The 18,947-nt window shown below is 40.0% G+C and overlaps 1 protein-coding gene and 1 long non-coding RNA gene across 4 annotated transcripts; one reads left to right on the forward strand and one right to left on the reverse strand.

Annotated features, from left to right (window-relative positions):
- Positions 1–5,953: 5,953 nt before the first annotated feature.
- Positions 5,954–11,782, reverse strand: LOC129349765 (uncharacterized). 2 transcript variants are annotated; one of them, XR_008602879.1, is made up of 5 exons: positions 11,676–11,782; positions 9,897–9,997; positions 9,028–9,169; positions 6,235–8,050; positions 5,954–6,130 (listed from the first exon to the last, which is right to left on the reverse strand). It is a non-coding gene; the product is annotated as an uncharacterized LOC129349765 (long non-coding RNA). The 2 variants fall into 2 exon arrangements; XR_008602878.1 differs by having other exon boundaries at positions 5,954–8,050.
- Positions 11,783–13,350: 1,568 nt separating this feature from the next.
- On the forward strand, positions 13,351–18,921 carry fam131aa (family with sequence similarity 131 member Aa). Of its 2 annotated transcripts, none has more exons than XM_023285772.3 (5): positions 13,351–13,592; positions 16,030–16,141; positions 16,234–16,416; positions 17,652–17,789; positions 17,949–18,921. In XM_023285772.3, the coding sequence occupies exons 2-5, from the start codon at positions 16,051–16,053 to the stop codon at positions 18,506–18,508; spliced, it is 972 nt and encodes a 323-aa protein (XP_023141540.1). In that variant the 5' UTR covers positions 13,351–13,592; positions 16,030–16,050; the 3' UTR covers positions 18,509–18,921. The 2 variants fall into 2 exon arrangements, with proteins under 2 accessions (XP_023141540.1, XP_023141541.1); XM_023285773.3 differs by lacking the exon at positions 13,351–13,592 and adding an exon at positions 14,306–15,770.
- The last annotated feature ends 26 nt before the right edge of the window (positions 18,922–18,947 follow it).

Below are 18,947 nucleotides of genomic sequence, written 5' to 3' on the forward strand. Positions count from 1 at the left end.
TGACATTTTATAAACCAAAACAAGAAATGAATTACTGGAGAAAACAATCAACAGATTAATGGACAAAGAAAATGTGTTTTCCAACATATATAGCTGAATTACTCCAACATTACAAGATACATACAATTTGAATTCAATTTTATTTATATAACGCCAAATACAGGTCCAATTGTCTCAAGACACTTTATTTTTGTATTTTTTGTCATATTTAAAATATGACAAAGTAAGAAATTTAAACCTCTTGACTAATCCAATTTATTATTTGGTTTTAAGAGACTAATCGACAGCTAAAATAACTTTCTCCACTAAAACTAATAAACATGAGGTCAAATAGAAGGAACAGTTTTAAATACTGCAGTCCCACAATGACAAGAATAAAGTTTGTCAACAAAAACTAAATCTGCTGGTGGATTCCGTTAAAGTCCTAATAAATGATAATAAAGTGTGATACTAAAGGTTTGTGGTGCTAAAAATGTCAAAGTAAAGATATCAAGTTGAACATGTGGATGGAGGTTGATAAAAGTTGACCTCCCTTCATTTCTCTGGAGCGACTCCATGGATTTTATGGATGGTGGTTAAAGACCTGCTCTTCTAGTCGTCGTCCTTCTAGTCGCTGTAAAAAGTCAGTCCATCCTGGCCGACTTCAACACCTCTTCATGACAACTTGTTCTGCCTCCGACCTCATGGAAACTCCAGAAACTCGGGAAAACCCATGGAGACTCGAAGAACTCGTGGAGACTCGAAGAACTCGTCGGGCGGGGGAAGGTGTGGTGGGTGGTGGGGGGAGGTGGGGGAGTAGAGGGGGGAGGCCGCCACCCACCTCCCCACCTACTCTCCGCCCTGACTCCACCCAGACTCCGCCTTAGCTCCACCCATGTGGTCACTTCAGGAACTACGATGCCAAAGGGACGACGAAATTACTTCTTTTCATCTGATCTGTAGCTCAGTGAGTTAAGGATTTGCCTATGGAGCTGCAGGTCGCTGGTTCAAGACCAGACACTTCTTAAATTTTATCAAAATCCTGACAAAGACAAAGAAAGAAAAGGCCGGTGGTGGGTCTTGAACCTGCGACCTTCCAGTTGGTAGTCTGTCTCTTATCCTCCTGAGCTACTCGCTCAGATACTAATTCTTCTTTTTTTTGCGCATTTATCATCTATTTTTTTGCCATTTTTGAGTTTTTTTTTTAACTTGAGTTTCGACGACCATTTTTCTCAGGAGGTTGGACTTCAGCCTTTGTGCTGGAGGGTTGAACCCTCAGTTCCGAGACTTTCCAAGCCTCCAGACCTCCCGAGTCCTCAGGACCTGAGCTTTCAGACAGTCTGAGGGCTGAAATTTTCTAAGTCCCACAGTAGTTCTCTGTTAGTTTGAACCTTCAGACAGTCTGAGGACTGAAATCCTCTAAGTTCCTGAGTAGTTCTCTGTTAGTTTGAACCTTCAGACAGTCTGAGGACTGAAATTTTAAGAGTTTCTCACTACTTCTCTGTTAGTTTGAACTTTATGGTTAACAGAAGCCTTAAAACTTGTGACCATGAGTCTTGATTTCACATTTAGACCATCCATCTGAGTTCTTCTCAGACCTTCACCTGTGGGTTTTTTAGAAATCCTCAGCAACCTTTGATTATCTTCACTGAACAGTAAAGTTTGTGGAGATCAGAAGGTAACATTAGTTTGATCGATGCCTTCAACTACTAGTAGACTTTATCCGGAAAGCAGTTTTCTGAAATGAGTTCTTAGTAAATCTGTCCACAATCAAACCAAGAACATAGAAAGAGGAAATGTTTGAAGAAACAACTTGATGTTTTCATTTCAGACTAGAAAACGCTTTAAGAACTTTATCTGTTTTTGCTCATTTTGATCCTTTTATTGTCTCTTCTGTTTAATTTGATCTTCTAAAGTTTAACTGGTGTCTTTTCTAATGTTTTGTCTTTAGTTTAATTCGAAATGTTTTGTCTTTTTAATGTTTGTTGTTTTTTCAAATGTTTTATCGGCTTGTTTGAAAAATTTCCTTTTCTTTCCCAATGTTTAATTTTTCGATTAAATCTTTAAGGTTTTTCTTTTTAAATGTTTTACCACCTTTTAATGTTTAATTTTCTTTTTAAATGATTCATTGTATTTTCTGTTTAATTCCTATTTAAAGTTTTATTGTCTTTAAGATTTAATTTTCTAATTAAACATTGAATTTTTTAATTAAATGTTTTGTCTTTTTAAAGGTTTAATAATCTAATTAAATGTTTTGTACTTTTTTAAATGTTTAATATTCTTATTTAATTGTATTTTTGTAAATATTTAATATTATTCTTGTTTAAAAAGTATTTTTTAAATGTTTAGTTATGTAAAATATTTTCTCTGTAATTTTGAATAATTTTATTTTAATAATTTTGTTTAATTTCATACATGTTTTGCATCGTGTTTGATTATCTAATTCAATATGTTGTCTGTTTAATGAAATTAAACATTAAATACAATTAAATGACATTAAACAGACAACATATTGAATTAGATAATCAAACACGATACAAAACATGTCAGTATGAAATTAAACAAAATTATTCAAATAAAATTATTAAAAATTACAGAGAAAATATTTTACATAAACATTTAAAAAATACTTTTTAAACAAAAACATTTTTTCAAAGTTTTATTGTATTACATTCTTTTTCCTTTGATTTAATTGCTTCTTGTTATGTACTTTATTTCTTTAATCTTCTTTTTCTGTCAAGATTTTAACCCCAACCTTAAAAATGAAACAAACCCTTAAATCACAATGAAAATACTTCTGTTGTCCCAATCATGAGTTAGTCAATTATTCAGTTTATCAATTCAACTTTATTTGTTTAGCACCTTTCACACAGATGACAAAACTAAACAAGCAAAAAAAAAAAAAAAGGATTTAACATGATAATAAAATATGTTGTGTCCAGGGGATGAAGGGAGTTTATTGAAGTCTTCTTGGGCTCACATGGGAAATTATTTAAAATATAAACTTGATATTCAGTCTAAGGAAACTGCAGAGCGACAGAAGAACCAACAATATCTCCTGTTTTCTCCTTTAATGAGTCGACTCTTCTTGTGCTTTTAGACCAAAGAACTACAGACTCTTCACAACCTGCTCAAACTCTTGGTACAGGACCTCACCACACGGGTCAAGAAGGTTTCCGTCTCATTTCTACTCTGAAGCTCACCTTCTCCTGCTCAAACTGCTGACAAATGTTTCTGCTGCTCTAAAGTCTGGTCTCCAGAACTTCCTAAAAACTCTCAAAGTCTCTTCTGCTGCAGGTTGCTTTGTAGAACTGTTCCAGAAAACCTCACTAAACCACATGGAGGGGCCTCAAGATAGTCGTCCAAATGAAACCATACAAAAACCAAACTAGCACAACCCAAACGCTAAAGTCTCCTGCAGCCTACCAGAGAACCTCTGAGAACAGAGAATCAGGACAGGAATTCTTACCTTCTGGACAACCAACGTTGGTTCTCAAACAAGAATACAGAATGTGTCTGACCAAAAACCTCTAAAGATTCACTACAGCCAAGATAAAGATACAACTCAGCTGCACCAAATCCACTAATCACTGCACACATTAGCACCATGTGCTAACTGTGGCTAAAGAACCACCTTTACCAAGACAGCTATCCAGTACAAAGCCCTAAAACACACCAAGAAACACATTAAAGTCTATTTTACTGCTGGAAGCTGCAAGCCAACGCCTAAAGAACAAACTACAGCAACAGAGCCAAACCTGGAGGAAGCAGAGGAAATGTTTGTCTGCAGCTAAATAAAGCAGGAAGACAGTGAGCTGCTCAGGTGTTCCTGATAACACCAAGCTGCTCAGGTGTTCCTGATAACACCAAGCAGCCACCTGGACAGCCAATAGGAACACAGCTTACTGGAAGTCCAGAGGGCTGGGTTAGTGAAGGAAATTTAATTTAAAGTTGAGGCAGAAAGTTAACAAAGAAAGTTGAAAACCACCTTCTGATACCTGAAATCTCAGAGTTTTCACACAAAGAACACCTGAACATGTCAAACTGGTTCCATAGTAGAACCATCATTGTAAAAACATCATAGTATGGTGTGTTGCTCAAAAAACATTACAACCCGGCTGTCTAGGGTCACCGAGGAGCAACACAAAAACAGGACAAACGCTGGTTTCCAGGGGGTTAGGCAGCTATTTATATGAAAGAGGAAGTTTACAACAACACAACGTGTGAGCAGAAAAATCACAAAGTCTTAGTCTTTAGTTCAGCTGAAAATATTAGTTTTTGTCTTTTTTATTGACCAAACTTTTCAGGAAGTAGATGAAGAATAATTAAAGCTCTCATGTATAAGTCCAACTTATTTTGGATCCTTGTGGAGAGTTTAATCTTAGAGTTTGTACAGCTGTTGAGTTTTTAGAGTCACATGGATTGTTTTGACATTTAATAACCGAGTCCTGAAATAAAATTACATTTGTGGATTTCTGTCATTTAGTCTGGACTAAACAAATAACAGCAGCATAAATCTCAAACGTCATTATGAGGAGTCTGGATTGAGGTTTCACTTGATAATGATCAAAACATGAAATTTAGGTTGGTTTAAAGGAATATTCCACCTTAAATCTTTGAATGTTGACCTAAAAGGTTGGTTTTAGGGAGTATTCCACCTACAAGGTCCTCAAACATCCACCTTAAAGGAACATTCCACCAAAAATCCTTGGACATGCACCTAAAATGTTGGTTTAACCGAGTATTCCAGCCAAAATCCTCAAAGAGACCTGAGGGGCTGGTTGAAAGGAATATTCCACCTAAAACCTCAAATATAAACCTGAAAGGGTGGTTTAGAAAAAAATCCTTCAGTGTAGACCAAAAAAGTTAGTATGGAGGAATATTCCACCTGAAATGTAGACCTGAGAAGTTGGTTTGGAAGAATATACCATCCTAAACATCCTTAAATGTAGACTTAAAGACGGTTTGGGAGAAAATTCCACCTAAAATCCTCCAATGTAGACCTAAAAGGTGAGTTTAATGGTATATTCCACCTAAAATTCACTACTGTAGACCTTGGAGGTTGGTATGATGGTATATTCCACCCAACATCCTTTAACATAAACTTAAAAAGTTAATTCAAAGGAATATTCCACCTAAAATCCTTCAATGTAGACCAAAAAATCTTGTCGTAAAGGAGTATTCCACCTTAAATATAGACCTAAAGGATGGCTTGGAGTAATATTCTACTCTAAAATCTTCCAGTGTAGACCTAAAAGGTTGATCTGATGGTATATTCTACCCAACATCCTGGAACATTTACCTAAAAGGTTGGTTTAATTGTATATTCCCAGAAGAACCCTTGAACATCGGGCTTAATGGTATATTCCACCCAAAATACCAAGAAGTCAGTGTAAAGGAAATGTAGACCTAAAAGGATTGTTTAAAGGAATATTTAAACAATTATTTCATAATCTGTTATCAGTCAGAACCCTGGCAAACTTATTTTCATCAGTTTTTTAGTGGAAGTCACAAATAAAGGAGCTCTTGGTTTTTCCCGGCGTTAGTGAGTCCAAAGCTGCTGTTTCAACACAGACACGTTCACATGCATCCACAAACCTCTCAGCACTCAAACACCCACAGACAGGAGGCCGGCTGGGCCGAGGCTCGGCGGCGTCCTCAGACCCACGAGTCGGGGAGTCGCTGAACTTGTTGGTCTGGTTTGAAGGCCTCCATGTGGTCCAGTAGAAGTCCACGTAGTCGGTGTTGGCTTTGAACCGCAGCGACTGGCCACCATCAGGTGGACCGGCTTGTCCTCGTAGGACTCCTCCTGTAGCCTTGAGGGAACCACAGGAACATTCAGTAGCTGTTGGAGTTCTTCCTGTCAGGCTCGTGGTAGAACTGCTCTGAAGAATCTTGTACTTGTCTTATCTGGAACAATCTAACAGCCTAAACTGTTAACAGCGGTGTAAAGAAGCAAACACACAGGCATAGATTAGGACTCAAACTAGATTTATTTTAGAAAACAAATCAGCTTAGAGGCATTTGTTCACACATGTGGCTGAATAGGAGGCCGTCCAATCAGATTCGAGGTCTTCACTCTGTAGATTGGTTGTTCGGTGAGACTCTTGGACCTCCATCAGCTGACATGGATGTTTGATGGTCTTCTTCTCTAGTGCCAGATGATTCATCCATGAATTCAACAGCTACAGACTGAAATGAAGCTCATGCTGCTGTTATTGAATTCCTGTTCCAGATCAAATGTTCAGAGCTCACCTTGAATGCAGCCGTCTGCTGTCTGATATTTTTTCTCATTGTAGTCTTCAATAAAGTTTTTTTCCTCATGTCAGGATGTGGTGAGACTCTTTCTCAGTCTCTGCAGACGTCCCTCATTGTGCATCTCCAGAGAAGAAACTGAAAAACTGGTCACTGCTTCAGCATCAAACGCTCTCCAGCATTGAGAGTGTTTTAGGAATTCATTCATTGTGTTGTGAACTTTGAAGGAGCAGAAACTTTACAGCTGCCAAAGATATGAGCTCCAATTCTGGATGTTTTAGGAAATGAAGTTCATCAAATGAACACTTGATTTTTGCTGATAACTCTCATTAAATTACTGAAGAAATCCAACATAAAAACCTGTAAACTCTCAGGCAGCTTTTGTTAAAGTTTGTCTATAATTCTATCATCATGTTCTGGAACCAGGACTCTGCAGAAGTTCCTTCAATCAGATACTTGTGTGTTTCTATTTAAGGCCTCAGGTTTGAACGTACAGCAGAGGATTAGAAAAGAGTGATTTTAATATTTAAATCAGTCCAGTAAATGTTTGGCATGAAAATTATTAAAATTTTGATTTAGCTAGATTTGTGTCAAATAATATTGTAGAGTCTCATTTAAATATATCCAAATGAGTTCAGTTTATTTACATTTTATAGAATATTTGATTTCTTAATCTCAATACTGTAGGGTCTGACCCTAAATATTATAATAATGATGTCAATTTAAATAATATTTTAGTGCAGAGTCATAAACTTTAATCAGCTAAACTTACATAATAAATATCACTGCACAATCTTAACCTGAACATTCATATTATTGAGGTACATTTACATAAATCATGATATTTTAGACTCTTAACTGGAATATTTCTGACATTAATCTTTTTGTATTGTGCTGATAAACAACAATAACCCGACTTTCAGATAATATTTGTTGTCTGTGATTGAGACTAAATTCCTCCACATTCTGGAACTGGACTGAATTTCCCAAAATGGAAACATGGACAGAATTTAACACTCATGTATCCATGGCAACGCTAACGTTTCTGCTTCTTACCAAAGTAAAGATTTTAATGTAAAACTTCAGGGATGACTGCTAACCATAAGTATTCTGATCAATACTTCATGATCAATATCAGGACAGATGTTACAACTCCAGCTGTTGCATTAGACTGCAGTTATTCACAGAGAAATTAACACATCAAATTCCTCATAAAAACTAGATGGGACTTTTATTAAATAAAGTGTTGGTGAATAAACAGTGTAAAAAGTGCAAAGCAGCTCCATTAAATCAGGAGATGTGAGACTTCCACAGCATAGATCACCATCTGCTGTATTGATTCATAGCTGAATGTCAGAATGAACTGAGATAGAAAAGCTGCTTTGAGCTGCAACATTACGGTCTGACAATCCAACACCATCACAGTTTTCATCTGGTTGTTTTGCTCCAACATGCTGTGAAGTTCAGTTTTTACCTGAATCAATACAGAGATTCTATTTCCAGCCAAGACTGGAATAAAAATTAGAATGTTATGAGGTTATTAATGCAAATAAATCCTTTCAGAGTGAAGGATTTACTTCTAAGTTCTAATTCAACTTTCAGCTGGAGCACATTGCATTCACAAAGAAAAACAGCGATACCTTCATAGCAACATTTAATAAACCTAAAGCTTCCCTGTTGGCTCATTGGTGGAGTTTGTTACTGAGCATCTGAACCTTAAATCCAGTGAGACGACCGTCTTCAGTCGAGGCCAGTCAGAGAACTTCAAGACCTTCCATCAGCTGGACCAGATGTGGCATCATCTCCCTCTGAACATCTGGATGACAGGAGAAAAGACAGAAATCAAACACAGATCACAGAAATACAATTTATTCACTTTCATCGTTTTATAAAAGTAGCATGAACTTTATTAAAACTTGACAATATCAGTAATGGAAGTAAATGTTTTTATCTCATGTTGAAGCTAAATTTAAAGTCAATTTTAATGACAGTTTATCCTGAGAGGAGTGACAATGGAGCTTTTCTTTCCTTTTTAGAATATTCCCTCAAAATATTCTGTTTATTATTGGCTTTAGAAGCATTTTTCTTTACTTATTTATTTTTAGATACCTCAGACTGATGCACTTTGCTGGTTTGCAGATAATTTCATGTACAATGACAATAAAGATCTTCTATTATAACATATTTTGCTAAAACAAGAACTGAAAACCTTCTCAACCATCTCTCAGGCTGCAAAATTCCAACTGTGACCAAGAATTATCTGATGTAGTTATTATTATAATCTTTACTGAACCAGCTCTGGAATTAATAAAAATCTGTATATGGATATGATTTTCTCTGATGGGACCACTATGGAAGCCGTAGTAACAATTAACTATCCTTTGAAGGGAAAGATTAGGTCTTCATTCAGGTGGATAAAAAAAATGCTCTCCCTTAAAAAAAAACTGCATACAATAAAGTAAATCTCTTCTGCACTGCACACATACTACACTTTTGTATAACTCTGGATGTCAGAGTAAAGGCAGACAGATCCACCAATCAGCCACAACATTCTGACCACTGACAGCTGAAGAGAACAACATCCATCATCTTGTTCTAATGTAACGTTCTGCTGGGAAACCTTGACGTTCATGTGGATGTTTGACATGTACCACCACCTAAACACTGCAGGACAAACAACCCCCTAGTCTCCATGGCAACAGCAGTCCTTGATGCCAGCTGCCACCCTCAGCAGGACAAACTTAAAACTGCTCAGGAGTGGTCCGAGGAACACGACAGAGCAAAGCTGTTCACCTGGGTTCCACACTCCCCACATCCAGATCTGATGGAGCATCTGTGGGATGGTCCAGGATCAGCCTGGTCTAGGTAGGACCCACCCTGCAACCCACAGGATCCACAGAATCCACAGGACATCCCCAGAGGTTCTGATGAACCACTGGGTCAGAGGAGATTTAGCAGCATAAAGGGACCAACACAGTATTAGTCAGGTGGTCAGAATGTTATACTGTTATATTGTCATGCTGATTATATGATCAGTAAATGTTACCATCAATTATAACGTCCACATTGATCAGGAAAAAAAACAACTATCAGTTCATTCAGAAACTGTGGGGTTAAACCTAAAAACACAGACCTCAACAGCAGGTTGTTTCAAAGCAGAACACCAGCTGGTTTTCACTAAAGAAGCTTTCAAAGCAACAATTAAATGACAGTTTTGTTCTCATTAAGTTCAGAGTCAGCCAAAATAATGTACCCACATCAGGAAAAGAAAAACTTTTATAAATATTTCATTTGTATAAGTACTTCTATACATATAGATACCTCTTTCTAAGTTTGATCACATCACGATAACTCTGTGTCCTGTTGTACGATGTTTTCCCAACAGATGGCGCTACCCTCATGAATGGAGCATCAACAAGTAACGTCTACAACACAACAGAAATGTCTGGAAGCCAGTGGCCACCACTTTGAGCACCTCTTGTAATTGTAGAGACCAAAGATAACTTTTATTAATCTCATGATGTCTGAATAAATTTGGTATTGAAATATTTATGCAACTTTTTCTTTTCCTGATGTGTGTAAACATTATTTTGGCTGACTCTATATAATGGTTTTCTGACAGGTCGCCAGGCAACATCTTTTTATAATAATGACAAACATACCTGCATTCTACAGGAGTGATTTTCCTCATGTGCAGGTAAAGATGTGTGAGGAGCTTAGAGATGACAGGAGCAGGAGTCATCCTCACTAATTCAGCTTCCACCTAGAAACAGAAAGACCACAAAGAAACACACTGATATACTCTCAAATGTTCAACCTCACAGCCTCAAAATATCTGTTTAGGAAGTGCTGTGTTTCTAAATTCTGCTGAAAGCATTGACAGACATTCTCTTACAAGGTTGTGTAAAAAGCAGCCTGTCCTCTGAGCTACTGAGAAATTTTCCTGAACAAAGTTTCTACGTGTAAATCAGCTCAACAAAAACTAAAGCCTCAGTCAGAGATAACAGGTATCGCAAATTATAAAGAACTTTCTTTACCATACAAAAACCAAACTAGCACAACCCAAATGCTAAAGTCTCCTGCAGCCTACCAGAGAACCTCTTTAAACAGAGAATCAGGACAGGAATTCTTACCTTCTGGACAACCAACATCGGTTCACAAACAAGAATACAGAATGTGTCTGACCAAAAACCTCTAAAGACTCACTACAGCCAAGATAAAGACACAACTCAGCTGCACCAAATCCACTAATCACTGCACACATTAGCACCATGTGCTAACTGTGGCTAAAGAACCACATTTACCAAGACAACTATCCAGTATAAAGACGATTTTACTGCTGGAAGCTGCAAGCCAATGCCTAAAGAACAAACTAAAGCAACGGAGCCAAACCCGGTTCAGTGGTGAAGAGAAGCAGAGGAAATGTTTGTCTGCAGCTAAATAAAGCAGGAAGACACTGAGCTGCTCAGGTATTCCTGATAACACCAAGCAGCCACCTGGACAGGAGCAGGAGTCATCCTCACTAATTCAGCTTCCACCTAGAAACAGAAAGACCACAAACAAACACACTGATATACTCTCAAATGTTCAACCTCACAGCCTCAAAATATCTGTTTAGGAAGTGTTGTGTTTCTAAATTCTGCTGAAAGCATTGACAGACATTCTCTTACAAGGTTGTGTAAAAAGCAGCCTGTCCTCTGAGCAACTGAGAAATCTTCCTGAACAAAGTTTCTACGTGTAAATCAGCTCAACAAAAACTAAAGCCTCAGTCAGAGATAACAGGCATCACAAATTATAAAGAACTTTCTTTGTTAACTCAGACTTTCTGCTTCAACCTCACATAAAAAGGGGAGTTTAACTCATCAGGTGACTGAAAATGAACGGCTTGTGCAGTTCTAGATCCAAAAGTAGGATGTTTCAACTCATGTTTTACTACAAATACATGCAGTAATAAATAAATACAATGGCTGGTTGTTAGTTTATTCACTATTAATGTCACTTTATATACTGGATTGAACTTGAGCAATGGAAGAGTGAAGGAATTTAATGAAATTATGGAGATTCAGAGAGGTAATGTTGCGCAATGTTAAGTTAAGCTCGGTTTAATTCAAACCAGCTGAATGTTAAACTTCAGTGCAGCTCAACGAGTTTCAGTTAACCTTAAAGTAAAATAACTTTTTTAAAAGCTAAAATACACAGCAGAAAAATACAAGTTGAGAAGGTCAGTCTAATAATGACGGACACCTGCGGCAGCAACTAACACAGGTGTTCAGCGGTAAGTTAGCCACCTGTGTTAATTAGCCCGCTAGCTAACTTAGCCGCTTCGCTAGCTAATGCGTCCGGACCAACTGGTCAAACGCAACAAAACGCATCTCTTCACAAATCGCTGACTTAACGTACAGCAAAACAGCGCTACAGGTTAGAAGTATTTATCTTCTTACCGTGTTTTACTCCAAAAACAAGGTCAACAGCAGCTAGAGATGCTACCAGACGTGTGGATCATAGATGGTGTAGAAGACCGGATATGCTAGCGCGCTGTCTGACCAATCACTGCTCTCTGGCTCCGCCCTCTGGGAATCTTGTTGTTTGGCTCCACACTTGCTGATGACCACTTCCGATCTCAGAAAATGAAAAAACGGACATTTTTTTCGTTTCTGTCTCTTACTGATTTTACTTTCTTGTTATTCTAAATATAAAATGAAAATCAAAGCATTTTTAAAATTTCGTATATCCCTTTTTGATCATGAAAAGAAAAAACGCCTTGTATTTCAATTTTAATTTTTGTATTTTAAAACGAAGATCAAATAACCACTCGTTTTTTGTTTTTCAATACCCGTTTCAGAACGGAAAATCCAATTACCAGATCCGTACACGGACCAGAATAGAAGTCTATTTTCCATTTTTCGATGTACGCATTTTTCTATCAAATAACACAGATATCTGTAAGATAACTATATTTTTTGCTGATTTAAATATAGTAAAACAGTGTAATTTTGCAGGCAAACGTAAAAGAACAATATATCATTATAATAATACACTATTTGGATATTTTGATGTTTTTTTAATTTTTTGTCTATTTGTTTTTTTAATAGTTCAAATGGTGATTGATTTTTTTTTGTCTGTGACTTTGGTAGGTTGGATCTATAATTTAACAAAGCAGGAAAAATGTAGTAATTTTTTTTTTTTTTTAGAAAAGTAGGGGCCAAAAATCTACATATACAAGTTTTTGTCATATGTCATACACACACACACACACACACACACACACACACACACACACACACATAGTTGAAACCAGAAGTTTCCATACACTATATAATAAGACATAGAACCTTTTTTCCCTCACTGTCTGACCTTAAATCACACTGAACTTTTCCTGTGTTAGGTCAATTAGGATTACCTAAATTATTTCTATTTGCTGAATGCCAGAATCAGAGATGTTTTTTATTACTTTCTTCAAAAACTATATATATATATATATATATATATATATATATATATATATATATATATATATATATATATGCGCAGTGTATGTTTTCTCTTTTTCCCCAAAATATTTTTAAGTTTCAGTTATTTTTTTCATATAGATAGCTAGATATAATAATAATAATAATAATAATAATAATAATAATAATAATAATAATAATAATAATAATTAATTATATTAATATAATAATTACAAAAGCTGAATAGGTACAATAGCAAAAGAATAGACAAAAGTAGTTCATTTAATTAGTTTTATTGGAAATTGCTTAGTAAAAATAATGCCCAATATCGACCGATAGTCGGTGGATCCCAGGCTTGTTAACATTTTTGTTTTATTGTTTGATAAAAAAAAAAAAAAGAAAAAAAAAAGTCTTTTCAGCCTTTGTATCTGGACAAATACAGTCCTGAGACTAGCAGGACAGCAGACGACTCTTGGATCTGTCATTTCCTCTCCTCCATCCTGCTGCCTCCTGGTGCGTTTGGCTGAACTGCGTTTATGAACAAGAGCAACAATCAGACATCAGTCGCAGTGTTTCCTGGACTGGAGCTGCAGGTTGCTGCTGCTGGATCTTCTTGGCTGCACAGGGGGAGGAGGGGGGAGACGGGGGGAGGAGGGGGGAGACGGGATGACACCGCCTTGCGCTGATGACGCTCGCCATCGGGAGACATTTGGACAGCCTATGTAACCCACATACCGAGCAACAAATGGTGCGTCTGTGCCGGAGATGTAGCTGAAGCTGGACTTTAGAGAAGATGCTCGGCGTCAGTGATCCTCCGCAGAGGCAGCAGCGGGAGGACGCTATCATCTGTTGATCGGATTGGACGCAATTAAAGCGCATTATCATGAGCCGCCGCGGTCCGACTTCCAGGTAGGAGGAATCACAAGCATCGTGGAGGTGCGCATCAAGGGCAGCGGCTCCTGGCGTCTCCTGGCGCTCACATCCGATGCAGGTCTGAAGATATTGGTATGCAGATGGAGGCTTCACGGGTCTCCAGGAGCTGCTGCTGCTGCATCCTCTCCGTGCGTTATTTCCTTCCTGTAATTGTCGCTCATCAATGGCGGGGTGATGTGTTATTCAACGTGTCACTCCTGCTGCTTGAATGCAGCATTTCCAGAAAAAAAACAACAACAACATCACATCTCAGCACTGCAGCTTCCTCCATTCACTCAGAGCTGCAGGCTGAACTCGATCCCACTTGTTGGCCCCATCAGTCCATGCAGGTGTCAGACCAGGAGGCATCACTGCTGCTAGATGTGTGCAGTCATGCGTGTGTTAATGTCAAGAAGTCACACCGCTGTGTTTTTCCTGCACTGAGTGGACAAAATGATCCAAACAGCTCGTGGGAAAAAGAAAGAGACTTGATTCCAATCGCAGCAGCAGCAGCATGTGGTCCTTTATTAGGATGGATGCTGATTAGCAGCAGATGCAGAAGAGGAGCTGGCAATCAGCGTGATGAAGTTTTTAAAAAGCAGCATCACACAATTCACAGCTCCAGAGAGGCCAAATCATCTGCAGGTGCACGGGGGGTGGGGGGTGGGGGGGGTGTTTGATGTAATGGATAAATGTTAATATTTTAGCAGTTATTTAATTGAAATCTTAAAAAATAGTGAAAATGATCAGCAATGAACAGCCAAAAATCCTATTTAATTTACATTAGAAAATCATCATATGAGATTTTGGATGTGAAATCACCTAATTAACCTTATCAGCTGGCTAATATTTTCAAACCAATAACTGCATCAACAGATGAACAGAAAACCCAGTGAGAGGGATGTGACCTACATGTTGTACAGCACTGGTTCCCACCCTGGGAGCGGGTCACAAGATGGATCTGAGGGGTCACAGGAGGATTAATGTCACAGCAAAGCAGGAGAAACATTGTTCTTTAACATAAATGTGTGTCCCTTTTCCCTATTAGCTTGTGTGTTTGCTCGAAAACGAAGCAATCGGTGACAAAAGAGGCCAGAATCAATGTCATAGACAATGTGGGGCAGCTGATGTTGCTCCATATTGAGGCAAACCTAAAAAGGCTGGGGAGGGGAACCACTGGAATACAGTACAAATGTTGCTAATTTGCATATGACCCACTATAATCCACATTTCCGCCTGCAGTTTTTATTTAGGTTAAAGTGAAAGCCGATTCCCATTAAGAGTGGCTTATTGTGTCTGCATGATTAAAGAGGAGAGAGCTGTCTGTGGGGGTGAAATCTGTCCATCTGACCGTCACGAGGGAGCAGCGCAGAGCTCCACATGCCTGACATGTGTTGTGTTTATCAGTGTGCAGCATGAGTGACGTCTCACAGGTGTGTCGTGCAGCTGATCCCCCCTCCCAGCAGCGCCGAACGTCACCTGGGCTGGAGGAGCTGTTTGCACCTTCATATCGCCTCCTCTCAGAGTCCCCGCCTGCCAGTTTGACTTTGACACACATTTCCTGTCATGTTTGACTCCCATGTAAGCCGCTGTCAGGTCTTTCTTAGCGGCTCTGGGAGCCAATCTGCTTAAGAATGTGTCAAGTCAGGCTCGTGCCCACAGATGTGTTCAGGCAACATGTTCCCTTCTTGTTAAAAATCAACAGAGACGTACTCCAAACCTCTGTCGTTGCTGTGGCTACGGTAGCCACAGATTAAACTGACCCGTCAGATGTGCTCAGTGTAGTCATGTGTGTTTGTTTTGGACGTGCAGTTGGTTAGGTAGTGCTATCACTTTTAATCTGCAGCTTTGTAGTGAGCAGGCCTGGCAGGAGCCGCTTACCGGAGCTGGACTCACGCCATATGTTTGCCTGGTCGCATAGAGACTGTGGCCGCTACTCTCTCCTCCCTCCACTCTGACCATCCTAACCGGTTTCACCGGCTTACCATGGCTTTAGCATCTGTGCAGTAAATTTAGGGCATAGCTGTTTGCTTGTCTGCCTGGTGGTTTAAACCAGGGAAACCTCGCTGTGATTGTTAGTTGTGTTGGTTCGCTGCACTGAGACATCTCTGCATGTCCACAATGAGGCTGAGATCCAGGAGTAGAGACAGAAGGGAGAGACAAAGAGAGGAGGAGGTAGGAGGAAGACTCTTTTAAACAGTTTGGGATGCGGCATTTATTTTGGCATGAGGGGCACAGATGCGCATTTGTTAGTGTGTGTTTTTTTTTTGAATGCTCATGCTCTTTGAATGTCTCATAAAAACTGCACAGTGAAAGTACTGGCAATGTCATCAGTGTTTTTGGAAATGCTGAAAGCTGACTAGTGCTGCACATGACACACTAATAGAGATCAACTGCATATTTTCAGTTGAGTAAAATCTAATGTGTCTTTCAGGTGAAATTTGAGGAGATTGAAATGATTCCAAAGTCAGGAAAATCTCCAGCAGACTCACGAAAAGGTGTCGGCATCCACGAGTTTGCAGCGCTTGCCAGATCCTCCTTGAATGGTGATGACCTTTTTAATGTTTTTATTTTTACATTGTGATTGTATGGCTTGAATTTGACCCTCAGACTGTGACCTCTACCTCTCTGTGTCCAGGTATCTCCCAGGCAGTGAGGGACCATGTGACGAAGCCCACCTCGCTGGCTCAGGGCCGGGTCGCCCACCTCATCGAGTGGAAAGGCTGGCCCAAACCTGCAGGTCCTCCACAGGCCGCCCACTCCCAGTTCAGCTCCTACTGCCACCTGACTGAAGGGGAGAAGGAGGCCCGCTTTGCTGCAGGTATTCACTTCTGTGACCTTTACTGTCCCTCAGCCAGCAGAGCGTTTCAGAGCTTGTTTTTATGCTGTGCAGGACACACGTGAGGTCTAACTAGCTGTTGTCTGTAAATCACTTGTCATACGCGTCGTCTTACTTAGCTCGGTTTAACTCCGGCATCATCTCCTGGTTGACTCCCACCTTCTGTCAAGCACCTAATCCCCCCAGAACTCCTGTCTCTCAGCGGTTCGCTCCGCCCACTGCGGCGTCTCTTGGGCGACGGCTTGTCTTGGCAGCAGATGGTGGCCTATTAGACACTCTCCCAAAACACTCCACTGCCCACCAACGGTACAGCAGCTCCTGTTGTTTTGCTGTGACTCATCGTCTCTGGCGCCGGCGACTCCGGTGTAGTTTGATCAAGCGAGAGAATGAGAGGCAGGAAAGTAGAAAGCCAGTGCGCATCATGTCCATTACAAAGAGGGTGTTCTTTTTTCTCCACATGTAAATCGACACACCGAAATGCCAAACAATTTTGTTGCTGTTATTATTAAAAAAAAAAAAAAAGCTTGTGACCTGAAACTCTAAGTTGAGACTGATATCAGCCTCTTAAATGTGTTTTTTTTTCCTGTACCATTGTTACTTGAATGTTTTTGCATTTTAGACATGATAAGCAGTTTGAGGATGTAACTTTGGGACTCTTCAGGGAAATTGTGATATATTACAACATATAGAAATGAAATCCTTCTTGTCAAACTTGGTGTGACAAATGACAGTAGAGATGATTGTCACATACATAAAATGTTCTGTATAAAAGCTCAATGTGGGGGAAACATGACAGCTAAGTGATTAGGGGTCTAAACGGTGAGGCCCTGGTTTGATTCCCATCATGATCCTCCTTTTTCCACACTTTTTCTGTCTCTCTTCAGTGTCTCTTTGACATAAAGGCATTGAAATGCCCCCAAATTCTAAAAAAAAACTCACACACAAATGCTTGAAAAAGACGAGGTACAATAGAGGGATTCCACGTTTGTATGATTTACTGAGAAAAACACCAGAACATTCAGATTTCTCATCCCTCATAACATGTTATTAAATAAATTGCAGACCCCAAGATATTTTTAACAGAATAATTTCCACACTTTCTAGCAATGCCAGCTTCAGAAACATCTTTACATCTTGATGTTATTCAAACGAAACAAGAAATTAAACCTTGTCTCATTTCGATTACAAAGATTTATTGGACTTGTTGTGTCTGATAGGAGTGGCCGAGCAGTTTGCCATCGCTGAGGCTAAGCTGCGAGCCTGGGCTTCCATGGATGAAGATGATGAGGAAGACTCCAACGATGAAGACTCCCACGCCAACGGACAGACTCACACCATGGCCACCCAGAGCTCAGGTATCCAACATCACCTCCTTTTTGGTTCATTTCATCTCATTACGCTCGTCGTGGTTTTCATTTTTCCGTCATCACTGACAAATGGCCTCATCTCCCCTCCCCCCTCTCAACCGCAATCCATCCATCTCCAGGTGTTCTGACTCTTTGCTCCTCCCTCAGACGCCGCCATGTCCAGTCCTATCACCGGAGCGCCATGCCAGCCTGAGATCGACGGCGGTGAGGCGCCGCCCTTCGACAGCCTGCTGGACTCGAGCATCGTCGGCAGGCTGCTCTGTGGTCGGCCTTTAAGTCACGACGACCTACATTCATCCCAGACCAACTCACCTACTTTACCCAGCGACTGCTTGAGTCCGTTCCTGGAGGAGGAAGAGGAGGAGGAGGAGGAAGAGGAGGTGAGGCTGGATGGTCTTGAGGAGCAGCCGACGCCTTTGCAGGAGCAACGCAGTGAAGTCTGCGTCCACAACAAGCCTGAGTTCAGGCCTCGGGGCAGAAGCAGCAGGTTCGACTCCTGCTACTCCACCTCACACTCGGAGTCTCCTGGAGAGGAGGACGAGGAGGACGAGGAGGAGGAAGGCAGCGTGTTCCACGAGGTTCGGGTTTGGCACTGCAGGAGCTTCTTCTCTGACCGGGCGTCCTCTGGAGTGGCGTCGTTTGATGAAGAGGAGGAGAGAGAAGAAGAAGTAGAGGAGAAGAAGGAGGAGAAAGAGTATTTGATGTGATGTGTCGTTCATCTTTATGTCTCTTTGAGTCTGTGTTGATTCTGGATATGACATAATCTATCCTGCTTCCACTGTACACCTCTTCCACCTCCTCCTCTCCTTCCTCTGATCATCTGTCCTCCACTCGCTGCCTTCTGTCTCTCATCCTCCAGGCCTTTCATACTCTGATCTCACTCCACCGCTGCTGTAAACAGTATATATGTTGGAGAGTTCAACCAGAATGTAAAGCTGTTGTTCAAACTGAGTTTTGTACATTTTTGTGAGGAGTCATGTGTCGCTATATCATTGGTTTTCTATGGATATTTTGTAGTGTTGTTTTTCGGGGTCATGCCGTGTCATGTGGGTTGGGCTATGTTTGATATCGGATGCCTGAATGTCCTACATATATAAATATGATTTTTTTTGAAAGAAGAGTCTTTGGCGGCGTTTTTATTCCCCT

This window comes from Amphiprion ocellaris, chromosome 10 (assembly GCF_022539595.1).
Source record: "Amphiprion ocellaris isolate individual 3 ecotype Okinawa chromosome 10, ASM2253959v1, whole genome shotgun sequence".
In the NCBI taxonomy this organism is placed as follows: domain Eukaryota; kingdom Metazoa; phylum Chordata; class Actinopteri; family Pomacentridae; genus Amphiprion; species Amphiprion ocellaris.